Raw genomic sequence first — 15,081 nt, forward strand, 5'->3', positions numbered from 1 at the left:
CTGTTGGTATCATTATCTACACCCCACCCCACACTCCAGAGACCACCAAGGGCCTAATAAAACAATTCACTTATTAGAGAACAGACAGTTTTCCAACAGACTTCGGTGCACTTTATTAAATTTGCTTAGATATTCATTAGAAACAGCCTGCAAGAAACCAAACCATGGCAGATATAAAATAAAACAGAAAAAAATTATATTAATAAACATAACTCCAATGAAACAGCAATGTTTCCATTCTCTTTAAAATGACTCTCAAATATAAACAGTGTGTTCCTTCTTAACAGATTGGGTTTAAAAAGCTCACTGAGCTCCACAGCTTCAAAAAGAGTTTTGACTAATTTTGAGAAGATGGTTCCAGAGGAAATGCAAAAGAACAAAATATCTTTGCACAAATTGTGGTTACAGATTTGATGGCAGAAAAAGTGCCTCTCATTTGACACAGACAGTTCAGACACAGTCAATTGGGTTTAGCCACACCAAATGGAAAAGATGGCGACAGAAATGGCTAAGCTTGACACACCCATAGGCACAGGATGTCCGTTTGGAGCTGGAGTGACAGTGAGCCAGAGTTGTGGTGAAAGAAGCTGAAGAAAACCGAGTCAAGCACGACTTTCAAGTGTGCTTGTATACCGATCCCGGTGGGGTTGTTTACATGGCTTTCACTTTGATCTGCTTCATCTTCATCTGCTTCTTCTCAATCTTCTTCTGCTCACGTCGCTGAGCTGCTTCCTGAAAAGGAAAATAAATACAAATTTAAATGTATTAATTTGGTTTAGTAATAAAGTAAGTTTGTCAGTTAGGGAAATCATTTTGTCATTTGCTTGATAAGGATTAACACAACTGTCACGTCTGTACACAGCCAGCTGCCAGTTAGCCCAGCCAACCAGCTCCTCTAAATCACATTTATAAACATTCTGACTGGAGAGGCAATTCTAATTTCTCACTTAAGTAGGCAGATGGTTTTTGACACAATGGCAAGGGTGGCAATGCAGAAACACAAATTAAACATTCAAGTAATTTAACAGATATAAAATGACTTGATCAGACTAATATCAGTTTAGGTAGACACTGTTATACCTATACTGTAAAGCTCAATTACACCGTTTTGTTCCAGACTAACAATTAGTTCAACTGTAACAAAAGAGTGTAAATGAGCTTTAAGAAGCAGGCCAGATAAGTTCTTGGCTGTCCAGCACATATAGTGCTTTTAAAATGTCAAACATTTATGTTGTCATTTAAATTTGAAGCTGGATCAACAGGTTGTTGAATCCAGCTACATATTTAAAGTGATGTCTATCCTTTCCTCTATTATCTTACTAGGAAAGTTAATAAACAGAATTTTAAAAAATGCCAAAGTATTTCTTTAAATGTCCTTTTTCAGACCTCCAGGCGACGTTGTCTATCCGGGTCCTCCTCATTCATGATCCTCTCCTTCTCAGCTCTCTTCTTCTCCTCTCGCCGGGTTTGAGCTGCCTCCTGGCGCTGAGCGTGAGTCTGCTTCAGGAAGTTCTCCTCCACCCGGGATCGGTTTCTGTCAGCTTTTTGTTTGCCCTGAGTACATGGGGAGGAAAATGTAAGCGAGTCATAGTTGCACTGAGAGTGAGCAAAAACAAGCATTTGAGTCCTGCTCACCTCTCTGTTGAGACGGAGTTTCTTGACTTTGTCGATGCTGTAGATCACCATGTTCATGAGAGGAAGCAGTGCGTCCATGTCTCTGGGAGAGGTGTTTCCCATGCCAGGCACTCCACATGTACAGAAAATATATTTAATACACATAAAACACATCAGTTAGGTTATGTCCCGTAGGAAAGACAAAATACTCACCATTAAATGTAAACAGCAGCGTCTTCTTGGTTTCAGGCAGCTTTAAGGGCTGACCCTCCCTGAAGAAAGACACAGGAACATTTAGCGCCAATATTCTTAAATAGATTAAAAAGACAAAAAAGATAAAGTGAATACTCACTCTTGCATAACTTTTGGACCTGAAAATTGGTCCGAGAAATGGATGGACTCGATCTTGTCAGCATGGTTGGCAACATAATGAACCATCTAAAAATAAAAGCAAGCAAAAGTTGTAATGAGGTTAAACCTTGTGTTCAGACTCTCTTTATATGCCTGTCATAATGATGCTGCATGCAACACAAGAGTAAACAGCCAGACTTCACCTTGTTGTCCATCACTCCATCTGTGACCTCACCCATCTCGCTAAGAATAGCCAGAGATTCTGGGAGCCCGTACTTGGACCCAGACTTTGGCTTGTCCCCGCAGAACTCACACTATGGAAAAAGAACAAAAATCATGAATTATAATATTATCAAATGTCACATTAAAATACATTTATTTGGTATATGATAATATATTTACCAAGTCCTGCATCTCCTTCTGAAGCCTGGCCATGGCCTTCTTGGTGCCCAGAGCAAACACAAATGTGTCCATGTCCTCATCATTAAGAGTCACTTTGACTTGCTGCAAATCAATAAACAGAAGTTGTGGGCGAGAAAAAGACTGTTTCTGCATTTCTACTGCAACTCAAGTCCAAAATATCTGTACTACATTACACTTAAATGTAAAGGATCTGATTATAATCAATTCAAGATTCAGGTAAAAAAAAAGAAGCAAATGCATACATTTAAAATGTGTTAACTTTTATTGTATAACATTCTTAAATACTTCAATTTATTTTCATGTGTATTTGTTATGTTATTGTTGTAAAGGCTGTTTTTCGGGGGGACTGTACATACCACTTGGTCACAGGCAGGCCTCATCATCCTGGCCAGAACGTTGAGCAAGTCTTGCCTTTTAAGAAACTGCAGTAAAACACAAAATATATTGCATGACTCTTAAATTAACAATGCACTCAGACATATGATACCACAATGTCCACACCTTGAGCTGGATCAGCATGCCTTCACAGCACACACGTCCAGAGCACCACAGATTATAGATGTGTTCGTTTTCCTGGTTCAGCTTCCCAGTGCTCACGGCTTCTTTACTGGTGCCATCGTCACCTAAACAAACAAATGGGTGAAAATGTTGACGATGTTCAGCTACTACTCGGGAGAAGAGCACAAGTGCATGAGTTGCATTTCATAAACGTTCACAGCAGTGAAACCACTCACCAACAAGAGCAAAGTTACTCTCTAGTAATTCTCTGTGTGAGTTGAACCAGGCGTGTGCAAGGCGGCTGTTTTTGTTCTTGCCAATGATATAGTTCATGATGTAGGCCAACAGGCCAGTCACCATCAGGATCTCCATGTAGTAACTTTCCCAGCTGTTCTGCAGATGTGCAGGAACCTACAAAACAGCAGGTTAGCAAAAGATAGTAAAGCCTTCACTTTCTGATACCAGTCATATTTCAGTCACAAAGTATATTAATCTAATTAGAGGTAGACAGACATGAGTTTTTTCATGGCCGATTTTGATGCCGATATTTAAATGCAATCAATGATATCAATGCATGCTGAAGGCAGAAACATGATGCTGATTTGTTTTGGCTGTTTTTTATGTAAAAAAACTACTAACTACTAAATAACCCACACATTTGCTAAAATTAACATTTATTTCATAACACTAATGGTCCGTTTCTCCAATCTGCATTTTGTGTCTACACTTAAATCCATGTTTCTCACCACTGATACCAAGCGCTGGCTTATTTTGTGAACGGTTGCATTTCTCTTCTCTTCTGTCTCTAATATCGTGTAAAGTGCCTTGAGATAATGTATGTTGTGATTTGGCACTATACAAATACAATTGGATTTGATTTGCTTTATTTCAAAATAAAAAAAAATGAAATGTAAAAAAAACCTCAACATTGTCAAATTAATTTTTGGATTAACAAAATGTTTTGGTGACCTTGTGACTATTATTATGTTATTATTTCATTTTCATTACAAAACACATCCAAACGATCAATGAAGAAAAGCTTCAGAATCCCTGCAGATCACCAGTTTGTAAAACTGGATTCTGAGAAGCTTTTCGCAGTAAGACCAGCTTACCGTGTGGATTATAAGAGGGTCCTTCATGGAGTGGCCTGACTTCTCCATGTCTTCAATCCCATCAAACTCTTCCTGGTCATATTTGCTGTACATGTCTTGATCCTGTGGAAACATTATGTATGGATGAATAAAATACCATTAATAATCACTTATTGTATAAACTAAAAATGACGCTGTAAACAGTGATAGAAAGTACTATACCTGCGTCTCTGAGTCCTCAAAACCTTCCTGGCCGTCCTCCAGCTCCACGGTGGCTTCATCCTCATCTTCTTCTTCTTCCTCTGGCTGCGATGACTGTGACATACGAGGTGGAGGGACAGTTTCTGCCTCAGCAGTTTGATCCTCATTCATGTCCTCAAACTCGGCAAAATCATTGTCATCGAAGTCAGCCAGGTCCTCTCCATCATCAAAGTCTTCATTATATCGCCCTCTTATGACAGGAAGGACCAGGAGGAGCAGCAGTGCGGGTAGCAGGAGGAGATACACACTTCGCATAGTGGGACCTGCTTGAATGTGGAACAGCAGGGTGACCAAGGGGCTGAAGAACAGTCTGGGGTGGTTTAACGCTCAAGGTTATAAATGGTTTCTAAAAACATGTTTATCTTAATTGTTGAATTGCTCTTCATATCCTGATAGATATATAAATAAAAAAACAAAAAGATAAAGTAGTCTCTGGGATCCTGCAGCAATTGGCTACTGGTTTGTAATTGCAGTTCAAATTGTAATATGTGTGATTAATCTGTGTTAGAGATGACGTAATGGAACTTTTTGTCCTTCTGTTGTTGCTGTTGTTTTTAATACTCATTTTACAATGATCAACCATGCTTGATCAAAAATCAATCACCAAAACAAACTCAAGCTCCAAAAAGTGACAGTGAAATGGTCAAATACAGTTGGATGAGCAAACACAGACTTCTAAAATAAGGAAATCATAGGTTAAGAAAGTGACACCAGACATTTGTAATCTTGCACATGTTGCAATTTTCAAAAGACTGCCCTAAAATTATAGTGACCTATGGCGCGTAAAAGATTATATAGTGTAAATCTTAAGTCTGGCAATAATTTTAACCTGCTACAGTTGGGTCACTTGAAGTCTTGTTTACCAAGTGCTGTTATGACCTGTGGCAGCACCAGTTTAAACTGATGGGTAATAACAAACCAGACCCTGCTCACACAATGAGATTTCACGTGATAAACAACCCCCATGAGAGGAAGACCTCAACAGACCGAGACTAACTAACTGACTGGGGAATAAGGGGAGCTCTAGTGCACACCCTTTATAATGTAAAGGGAATATCAGCCATAAGTTGTCAGACTTATGAGTCAAATATAGTTTAAGAGTTTGACGACGAAGTGACACAGTGCTTAGGAAATAGGCTCAGGTTTAAGTAGCTATATCATACGTGGTCAAAACCGGTAAATATTCAACCATCGATGACCATGACCAACTTTAGCCGACGACCAGACCTTTGCGCTACGCTTGCTAACAGGCTGACATGAAGACAGCATTTGTTTTTCATTTCATTCTTTAGTCAAAACGATCTCCCTGAATACAATCAGTGACAAATGTGGGATTAAAGCGTAGGTAAGAACCATTTAACAGTGTCAGACCCATCCCCCCCAACACTCACCCACTTTATTAGCTGTTAGCAAATCTGGCATTAGCGCGCTAACAGTGGCTAAGTAGCATGGCACCTTGTAGCTAGCACCCAACCTATGCTCGTTAACGGAAGGCAGCCGTTTCTTTGTGTAATACGAGTCGGGGAAGAGGAGTTGAAATCAAACAATATGAAATGGCTGTCTCGCCTCACCTTGAGAACCAGTGGCAGTAGAAGTGACGCTGACTGAAGCCGGAGTGACCTGAACTGTCCTTGTAGCGACACTCGACAGGCACAGGATTGTCCTTTCAATGTAAAAGTCTCGCAGCAGGCGGTACTCGACTGACTGAGATCACGTGACCACGGCCTCGCGAACTCTCCTCTTTTATTTGTGAATGTTTATACCGGAAGTATTGGTTTGTTGTTGTTGTTTTTATTACAAATGTACAAAAACTATAGTGTGACAGAAAAGTATACAGTGTGAAATTAACAAATAAACAACAAAGATGACGACATCATTAAGGAATACAATATAACAATACATAGACATCCAAATAAAACAAATAAAAACATACCTAAGCAGATAAAAGCAAGCCAGGGATTAAATCGGTACATAAGATAAACAAAATGTGTATTTACTTGTGTTTTCATGTTGAAATATGAGCACAAATCTACTGTCATTACAGCCGTTTGGTTTTCAACTGAAGATATTATTGTCTTTAGGTATCCTTTAAAAAAGTGAAACCAAAAACTACATTTTATAACAAGAGTTCTACCGGAAGTGTTTACACCCACTCAATTATCGATCATTCATCATATATGTACATACTAGAATTAAATGTTTCACTGTAGAGTTCATACATCACAGTCGACGTAGCTTTATTATTAAATATTCTGCACAAAATATTTGCACAAAATATTTGCACAGTCGATTTGTGTAAGTATTTGTCGTGTGTATAAAACAAAGGTGAACATTTCTTAAGAAATAATAATACATTCGGAGAAATATTTGGCTATAATGACCAGCTGTCATTAATTGTAATCAATGACTAGCCAGATTGTTTTGTTGAGACTGACTATAAAAAGAAAATGTAGTAGTTTTACTTTGGAAAACCAAACAAGCGGAAGTCTCCTTCATTGGAATAAACTTGACAGTTTTATGGAGCACATCGAAGCAATGCAACTCTTTGTTGAGTAAAGTGGTGAGAAATCTCGCTCCGGAGCAAGGTTTTCGTGATCAAGTGCATCTCGACAAATCGTCTGCTGATACTCTTTCTTTTAAGTTTACGTAACGGGTAGCAGTTAGCTTAGACGACTACTTATTCCGTAGTTAGCTAACGCTAGCGTGCTAGCTGCAGTTCGGGAGGATGTCGCTCCACGGCAAAAGAAAAGAAATCTACAAATACGAGGCGCCATGGACGGTGTACGCGATGAACTGGAGCGTCCGCCCCGACAAGCGCTTTCGTCTGGCACTGGGGAGCTTTGTGGAGGAATACAACAACAAGGTACGTCGCGAGTGGATGTGGCTATTTATTGAACGAGGCTAAAGATGGAAACGTTGGCGAGCTAATGCTAATGCTAGTTGTTCTGCGCCACACTGGAGCGCGATAACTACAGTTTTGTTGTCATTCACCAGTAATACCAAAGTACCAATCACTCCTGTGTAAATAGACGTCATGTGAGAGAGACGGAACACATCATGGCGATGCAAAGCGCTCATTCAATTGTTTTTCTGACCTAGCACTTTTTGAATAAAAACACAAAACATTCATTCATTATGGCTTTTACCACGTAGTTGTGCCATAACCTCCTCCCTTTTCTCTTATAGTGATCTTAATGTAATTCATTCTATTGTATTTTTATTTCCAACACTTTGTAAACGCCATGCGAAGCGCCGTGGTGAGTGCCATCACTGTTATATCAATAAACAGTGATTGGATAATTGATCATCGGGATAACCGAAAATGGAAATGTTGTCTCGTCCTAGCGTTTTATTTTGAAGTGTCACTAGAAGCGATCGTATTTTTCCCGTCTGATCTATTTGCAGTCAGTTCTGTATCCAGTCCTGTTTGTCCTGCAAACAGCCATTTTGCTCTTGATTAAGGCAGAAGTTATGTGTTTTTCGCCTGCTCAGGTTCAGCTGGTGGGTCTGGAGGAGGAGAGCTCTGAGTTTGTATGCAGGAACACATTTGACCATCCCTACCCCACAACCAAGATCATGTGGATCCCTGACACGAAGGGTGTTTACCCAGACCTGTTGGCCACCAGTGGAGACTACCTGCGCATTTGGAGGGTAAGTTATCTGCTGCAACATGAACATTAGTCCTGCTTCATCTTAGGGAAATGGTCATGCTGACTAGTCACTTTTACATTGACCAAAATACTTTGCAGGTCAGCGACACAGAAACACGCCTTGAATGCTTGTTGAATAACAATAAGAACTCTGATTTCTGCGCGCCACTCACCTCCTTTGACTGGAATGAAGTTGACCCCAATCTGCTTGGTAAGAACTGTACTGTATGATCAGCTGTATGAAGTGAAATAGGAAAAAAATGTGTTTCTGAACAGTTGATTAATTTTGCAGGCACATCCAGCATTGACACCACCTGTACCATTTGGGGCCTGGAGACTGGTCAGGTGCTAGGACGAGTTAACCTTGTGTCTGGACATGTGAAAACTCAGTTGATTGCACACGACAAAGAGGTGCGTTTGTGTCCGCACAGCAAAAAGTGCAAATTGTGGTTGTGCACACATCCTGAATGAATATTGATGTATGTCTGTGTATTTTCAGGTGTATGACATTGCATTTAGCCGTGCAGGGGGTGGTAGAGATATGTTTGCATCTGTGGGAGCTGACGGGTCTGTCCGCATGTTTGACCTGCGACACCTGGAACACAGCACCATCATCTATGAAGACCCTCAGCACCACCCACTTCTCCGTCTCTGTTGGAACAAGCAGGACCCTAACTATCTGGCCACTATGGCCATGGATGGCATGGAGGTGAGTTCGCTCTGGATTCTTCCAGAGCAAGTGCACTTCATGTCTTCTTTGGATACAACAGTAGCTTCTCTATCAAAATTATAGTTTTCTTGTTTGAATCATATGGTCAAAGGCTACAAACCACAGCTATCATTCTAATCTATTATCATGTGTAATAGGTGGTCATCCTGGATGTACGCGTCCCTTGCACACCAGTGGCTCGGTTGAACAACCATCGTGCTTGTGTTAACGGCATCGCCTGGGCTCCTCACTCGTCGTGCCACATCTGCACTGCAGGTAAGCAAATGGACAGACCGGACGTGATGTTCTGCTCAAATGTCAGAAGGTGTTGTGTTGTTTCAGGTACTCAACCAGTTGCAGATAAAATACCACTCATTAAGTCCAGTTGGAAGTTAAAGACCGTGTTAACATATTACCATCTTTTAAGTGCAGGAGAATTGAATTTGGCATTTTACATTTCTTTTAATGATCTACACGTCTTCCTCTCTCAGCTGACGACCACCAGGCCCTGATATGGGATATTCAGCAGATGCCTCGGGCAATTGAGGATCCCATCCTGGCCTACACTGCTGAAGGAGAGATTAACAACGTGCAGTGGGCCTCCACACAGCCGGACTGGATCGCCATCTGTTACAACAACTGCCTGGAGATCCTGCGTGTCTAAAGCTACGGACACTTCCACAAGCCGGAGAAGGAGCGCTGGTTTTCAGATTTGGACTTGTTTTTTTCTTCTTATCCCTCTGATTTCAAGATGAGGATTAGGTCACGACTGAACTGTGTGAAGGTGTTCTGAGTATTGCATACATACTCCACAATAACCCGTTTTACATTTTCTTCCATGTCTTTATGCCATTCTTCTTCTATATGTCTATAAGCTCTTATTTATTTTGCTCACAATGTAGTGTTCAGCATCTGCACAGCAGCAGTGAGAAGGTTTGAGCTCTGAGCCGTTGTCTTTGAAAGTCACGTTTTTCTACTTATCAGTGTGATTTCAGCCAGATGTGAGATTATCATGAAGGGTTTTAAATGTTGTCTGTTTCATCTCTTTGACATACTAAGGTTGATACAAATTACGGTTGGTGGCAGATGACCTCTTTAATATGTAGGAATATGTTGTAGCCTTCTTGTGGACTCATACCATATTATTGCTGATTCAACGATCAGTCTATTATACACTTTGTGGTATTTTCAATTTTTGAAATGCGTGTGTGCCCACTAACCTCTCTCCAAATTATATTCAGGCTCAAACGTGTGACCTGTGCAAATTGTAAAATAACCTGAGAGGTCTTCATATTGTCACTGCAGTGGTGTCTGTGCGTTTAAGTTTGGCTGCTGATGTTGTGAGGCAGTCGTGTACAGCAACACTGAGAACCTACCAGAGCACTGTTGTTCAGTCTCTTAGCTCCCAAATTATTGTCTTCTTTTTTTTTTTTATCTGTAGAAGACTGTGCTTGGAAAGCTGCATTTTCTTTGTGTTAGAGTGAGTTGTGAAATGAGGGGAGGGTGAAACATCTTTCTGTCTGCCTCTCTTTTTGTTGTTTTCCAATACTTAAAGGGTCATGTCCTTGTAGCATGTCATTACAAGGCAAAATGTACATACATATAAATATATCAACTTAAAGATGTTGGTAAGCCAAGTGTTCATGTTGTAGCTTTTTTCATAAAGTTTATTATTGAATTTGCTCTAATAAATTGTATTCCTCAGTGTGTTAGGAACAAACACGTCAGTGTATTACTTTGCGTCTCGTCAGTCTTGATTGTCGGGAGTTAAGCTGCCGTCAGTGATGTTGTCTTTTGGCTAACCTAACTAGGTGCTGCCATTAGAATTCTCCTTCCTCCCTCTTATGTCATGTCATTATCATTTAATAAGAGGGTTTTCGTCAGCAAATGGCGTGGCCACAAAAAAATAAAAATAAAACGGGCACAGTTGGAGTGACCTACACTGGTGCTGGGTAATGTAAGAATATTAAGCTATTAAGTTAAATTATTTGTTTTTAAGTCATCTGTGCTCTATTTTAAGCTGTAATGTAGAGTATAAACTATGCATATTCCATTCAAGTCACTGATTAAGCCTTTCAGCTCTGCAGAACTCTTTCTCAGCATAGAAGGATTTAGATCTCGTGCCACCTAGTGACAATTGATATTTATGTCAGAACAAACAGTAAAGTGAGATAGCCGCAAACTGGTTGGAGTATGGCTGAAAACACGCAGAAGCTTCTATGAAAAGTTCAGAAGTGAAATCCACTGCTTTGAAAACCCAGTCGTTCAGCAGTTTGACAGGATAAAAGCTTCTCACACCCGCCCACCCCTGTGATGCCAGTGTATACACGCAAATCTGATAGTATTGATTGACAGCCAGATTTCAGATAAGGGATGTAGCATACAAATGATGCATTGTTTCTACCCACAAAGACCAGAGCCAGAAAACTAACAAAAATCACACAAGGTGGCTTTAAGTCAACAGAAAAACAATGAAAAAAAAAGTCCCATTCCTGCCAAATTAAGGAACATTTTTGGTCTCATCAAGGATGAACTAAAATGGAGCATAACATGTTGTCCCATTCTTGTTTGCAGCCTCTCACACTCAACCAAATACTGACATAGCTGTGATAGCTGTATGAATATAACCCTACAAGCTTAATCAATCATGAACAATTAGCAGTGGTTTCTCGTGGTGGAAGAAGTAAACAGATATATAATTAAAAGCGCCCATAACACAATGTAAAAGTACTACTTACTTTTACTAGTGTGCCCCCCACAGAAGGTTGTTTAAAAGATTTAGTCCAGTTGAAACAACTGATAGAAAACTCTTAAATAAAGCAAAGGTACAACGTTTAGACAGCCACAGAAAACTGTGAGTCATACACTAAAGGCTAAAGAAAAGAACTGACATCTTATAAATAGTAAATGCACAGGTGTGGCTCATAGAACACAGGTGAAAGTAATGAAGGCAGTAGATGTCATCAAGCCGGTGGGTGTGGCATGACGACAGGAAGTAAACTGATCTGTAATAAGAGGAGAATGATGGTTTCTAAATAAAACAAGAAGTGACACAGCAGCTGCTTCATATGTGACAGCAAATCAGTTCCCCAGCGCCTTCCTCCACTATACGTGAACATAATAAGTATGTCAGTGTTGCTCAACACTCCCGGGGACACACTGCTCCAACACCCCAGCTTCAAATGTATGGCTCATTCATTTGAATCAGGTGTGTTGGAGCAGAGAAACATCTAAAGCTGGTGAATTATGCAGCATTGAGTTGATAAATTAAAAAAAACAACTGGACTCCCAGTGCAAGTTTGCAGTGTCTTTAATCTAAAAAACAAAAACAAAAGATAAATAACAGGAGTTTGTGCTTTGAGAAACATTATACAGAATTATAAATGCTTGCAAAGGTGGAATATTCACATCAAGGTTGGGACAATGAAAATCATCTTAACATAGGACAATTTGAGTGTCTGTGTGTCTGCGCGTGAGTGACAGTTTCACGACGACCCGGCAGATGACGGCTCCTCTAATGTTGGCACTTAAACACACTGTGAAACCGTGTGACCTTCCCACACAAAATAGTTGACCTACTTATCCTGAGCAGACACTGAAATGAAAACAGGGAAACCCGCGAGAGAAAGTTTTTCTGCTCAGGATGATTGTGTAGTTTGGAACGCTGCTGATTCATGTCATGAAAATTATACTGCACTTGTGTGAACCTTCACCCGGCATTATTCACATCGTTCCACACAGTCGGCCTTTTGATATTTATTTCAACACACACTGAAAACGACAAGGGGAATCTATAACTTTTTACACTTAATTACTTGACATATGGGTGTTAATATAACTCATTATGTTATGAAAATAATTTCAGTACCAAATAAATGATTAAAATCTTTCTAACACCTAGATGTGCAATCCATTTACAAAGTGAACACAGACAATTCTTCACACGTGAAAAACATCAGTAAATCCTCGACTTTCTCAAGGAAACCTGGGTCCGTGATGCAGTCGACTGCCTGACGCATTGTAAATGTTTCAGTGCTTGCTCTCTAAACCCATGTTTCACAATTGTCCCTCGTGGCTGGGCAGGAATAATGTCTTCATTTAGGAGTGAAGAGACGCTGGAGCGCAGCAGCCCAGCCAGCCTGTGAGGGCACAGTTGAGTCTGTAAGAAACAGGAGGCACTGTGAAACCTCGTCCCAACACGATTCAGCAGCATCTGAACAGGACAGAGCAGATTTCAAGGGAGGGGGGAAAGGAAGTAACAACATGGAGAACAAATGGCCACACTGTCCGAAGGAGCGGGGGCGATTGGGTGGTGTGTGTGTAGTTTTCTAGCTGCCAGGTAAGAGCGGGTCAGAGACGTGCCTCTGAATCTCCTGCATCTCTGTGGTGGTCTCCAGGTGCTCAGGGAGGGAGGGGAAGCGCTGGCTACCACATAACAGTCCAGCAGCCTCATGGACGCCTAACATTTGAGGAGGAGCGAGGGCCACGCGGGGGTGTGGTGGTTCTGCCTCTGGTGATAATGACATGGTATCACCCGAGACCACAGTGAGATGGATCCCGCTGGACAGGGTGTCTTTGGATTTGTGCTTAAAGTCTAAAGAGTCTGGACTCTGGAAAGACAAAGATGCAGATGAAGAAGGAACAAATAATGACAATAATAATGATTTTACGTGCATTTAAATATACTTTTACATGATCACCATTTCTGTACCTGATATCTGAATCAATTGCAGTCAAAGAAATTAACTGTAGACAATCTGTTTATTATTATTAATATTGAAAATGCTTATTTTTGTGCTGCAAAAAGTTTGATTGTGACAATTAATTCAATCCTAATTTTTATTTACAGTGGTTTGCACTAAATTTAATATCACAATTTACAATGGAGCAGTGTACAATAATAACAAGGGGCCTTGAGCCATAAACCACTTTATATTAGGAGCTACAACCTGGCATATTTACATCCATCCATCCATTATCTACCGCTTTATCCTCATTTCAATGTTTATTAATATGCATGGTCCCTTCCCTCAAATAAATAAGTACATAACTAAAAATAAAAATATTAAACCAGTCGATGTAACTGTGTAAATGCAGTACCTGTAGCAGTGAGGCAGCACTGTCAATCTGTACCAGCTGGACTGGGGGGGCAGTGTAAATTGTCTTTCCTCCTGTGCCGTACAAAGTGGAGGGGTGAGGTGGGTGAGGCGGGTGAGGTGGGTGAGGCGGGTGAGGCGTTTGAGGCGGGTGAGGCGTTTGAGGCGGGTGAGGGCTGGGGGACACAGCACTGTAGGCTGGAGGCACTGGGGCCATCTGCCTCTGCAGGAGCTGCAGGATCACATTGATATCTGCTGTCATGCGGGTCTCCAGCCTGTAAGGAATGAATAAATGAATGGCCAAAAATAATTAAACTTAAACACACAAAAAATATAAGAACTCCATTGTGTCCAAAAAGAGTATAAAAGAAGTTCATATAAACTACTGAGGAAACAAATACAAGAAGAGATGCATCCTTTTCCATCATATTTCTCTTCAATTCAACGTTTTTAAACACTGAACCTTTATAATAATGACAAATGTTTTACTTCTTAATGAGTGTGTTCCATAATTTGACTCCTGTGACTATAGCACAGTGATATTTGGTGTTGTTTCAGTTGAAACAACATTGGGACTGTTGGGTGATAACACATTTTGAATGGAGCACTTCGTAATCTCTCTCAGAGCTGCTGTTCTCATCATGTCCACTAGGGTTCTCCCTTGCTCTCCTTGCGGTTTCTCTGTCTTCTACAAACACAAGTGGTTAAAAGTACAGACATGACAAACAGTACAACTGCACATTATCATTTTAAGGTTGTTCTGCTACACAATTAAAAAAAACCCTCTCTCGTATTGGGTTTTTTCTCCTCTTTACTCCGACAGAGCTGAAGCGTGATAGGCTGGTGAGACATAGCAGGTCAGGGAGGGAATTCTCTAACCTCGAAGATAAACACCTTGAATGTAAACATAGGCTCTCTATCAACAGTGAAAATGAGCAGGTGTAAGGGGGTATAGCTCAGCGGTAGAGCATTTGACTGCAGATCAAGAGGTCCCTGGTTCAAGTCCGGGTGCCCCCTGACACTTTTAACCATTTCACCACTAACTCACCGATTTAATTGTGATTGTAGCACCTCCAGTCTGGATTCAAGCTCACTGGGCCGTAGCTCCGTACATGGCGTTGTGTGGAAATTGTTCCTAACCGCTGACGTCTGTGGTGGCCTCTCAGTGAACTGGCTGGACCTGCGATCTGACCAGTAGCTGTACAATCCTGACATGTTGATAGGTGCTGCAGCTACTGCTGCTGCACAAACGGAAAAAAAACAGGTTTCACACGACACATTCCCATTAACTCCAGCCAGCACTCCAAAACAATGTTAAATTATTTTTGCATAGTATGTCCATTATTATTGGTTTATGAATAAGGTTTAAGCGGTTAAAGCCATTCTTC

The 15,081-nt window shown here is 40.7% G+C and overlaps 3 protein-coding genes across 5 annotated transcripts in view; 1 reads left to right on the forward strand and 2 right to left on the reverse strand.

The window, feature by feature from the left end:
• Positions 1 to 84: 84 nt before the first annotated feature.
• Positions 85 to 5,906, reverse strand: ccdc47 (coiled-coil domain containing 47). Of its 3 annotated transcripts, none has more exons than XM_083896877.1 (13): positions 5,810 to 5,906; positions 4,200 to 4,548; positions 3,999 to 4,100; positions 3,123 to 3,297; positions 2,890 to 3,011; positions 2,745 to 2,810; positions 2,368 to 2,469; positions 2,169 to 2,279; positions 1,967 to 2,052; positions 1,828 to 1,886; positions 1,636 to 1,745; positions 1,387 to 1,554; positions 85 to 732 (listed from the first exon to the last, which is right to left on the reverse strand). In XM_083896877.1, exons 2-13 carry the CDS (start codon positions 4,491 to 4,493, stop codon positions 652 to 654), a joined length of 1,476 nt encoding a protein of 491 aa, XP_083753003.1. In that variant the 5' UTR covers positions 4,494 to 4,548; positions 5,810 to 5,906; the 3' UTR covers positions 85 to 651. The 3 variants fall into 3 exon arrangements, with proteins under 3 accessions (XP_083753003.1, XP_083753001.1, XP_083753002.1); XM_083896875.1 differs by having other exon boundaries at positions 4,200 to 4,504; positions 5,810 to 5,890; XM_083896876.1 differs by having other exon boundaries at positions 4,200 to 4,501; positions 5,810 to 5,881.
• Positions 5,907 to 6,765: 859 nt separating this feature from the next.
• On the forward strand, positions 6,766 to 10,235 carry dcaf7 (ddb1 and cul4 associated factor 7). The gene is made up of 7 exons (XM_083896600.1): positions 6,766 to 7,101; positions 7,731 to 7,889; positions 7,988 to 8,099; positions 8,181 to 8,299; positions 8,388 to 8,597; positions 8,756 to 8,873; positions 9,089 to 10,235. The coding sequence occupies exons 1-7, from the start codon at positions 6,964 to 6,966 to the stop codon at positions 9,259 to 9,261; spliced, it is 1,029 nt and encodes a 342-aa protein (XP_083752726.1). The 5' UTR covers positions 6,766 to 6,963; the 3' UTR covers positions 9,262 to 10,235.
• A 2,690-nt stretch (positions 10,236 to 12,925) lies between these two features.
• Positions 12,926 to 15,081, reverse strand: part of kcnh6a (potassium voltage-gated channel, subfamily H (eag-related), member 6a) — a gene marked incomplete at both ends in the record, with an annotated part of 28,034 nt that continues 25,878 nt past the window's right edge. Inside the window, 3 exons of the mRNA XM_083895860.1 lie at positions 12,926 to 13,207; positions 13,698 to 13,968; positions 14,742 to 14,925. Coding sequence (XP_083751986.1) covers positions 12,926 to 13,207; positions 13,698 to 13,968; positions 14,742 to 14,925 — 737 coding nt within the window. The remainder of the gene's footprint in view (positions 13,208 to 13,697; positions 13,969 to 14,741; positions 14,926 to 15,081) is intronic.

The sequence above is a fragment of the Microchirus variegatus genome, assembly GCF_963457635.1.
Source record: "Microchirus variegatus genome assembly, chromosome: 10".
In the NCBI taxonomy this organism is placed as follows: Eukaryota; Metazoa; Chordata; class Actinopteri; order Pleuronectiformes; family Soleidae; genus Microchirus; species Microchirus variegatus.

Bases quoted from the DNA above. Each gene is read 5' to 3' on its own strand.
- ccdc47 (XM_083896877.1), bottom strand. From the start codon at position 4,493: ATGCGAAGTGTGTATCTCCTCCTGCTACCCGCACTGCTGCTCCTCCTG. The intron at 3,298-3,998 runs GTAAGCTGGTCT...GCTGTTTTGTAG, and splicing joins ACCCTCTTATAATCCACACG to GTTCCTGCACATCTGCAGAA. The intron at 2,811-2,889 runs GTGTGGACATTG...GTTTTACTGCAG, and splicing joins GCATGCTGATCCAGCTCAAG to TTTCTTAAAAGGCAAGACTT.
- dcaf7 (XM_083896600.1), top strand. From the start codon at position 6,964: ATGTCGCTCCACGGCAAAAGAAAAGAAATCTACAAATACGAGGCGCCA. The intron at 8,300-8,387 runs GTGCGTTTGTGT...GTGTATTTTCAG, and splicing joins TGATTGCACACGACAAAGAG to GTGTATGACATTGCATTTAG. The intron at 8,874-9,088 runs GTAAGCAAATGG...TTCCTCTCTCAG, and splicing joins GTGCCACATCTGCACTGCAG to CTGACGACCACCAGGCCCTG.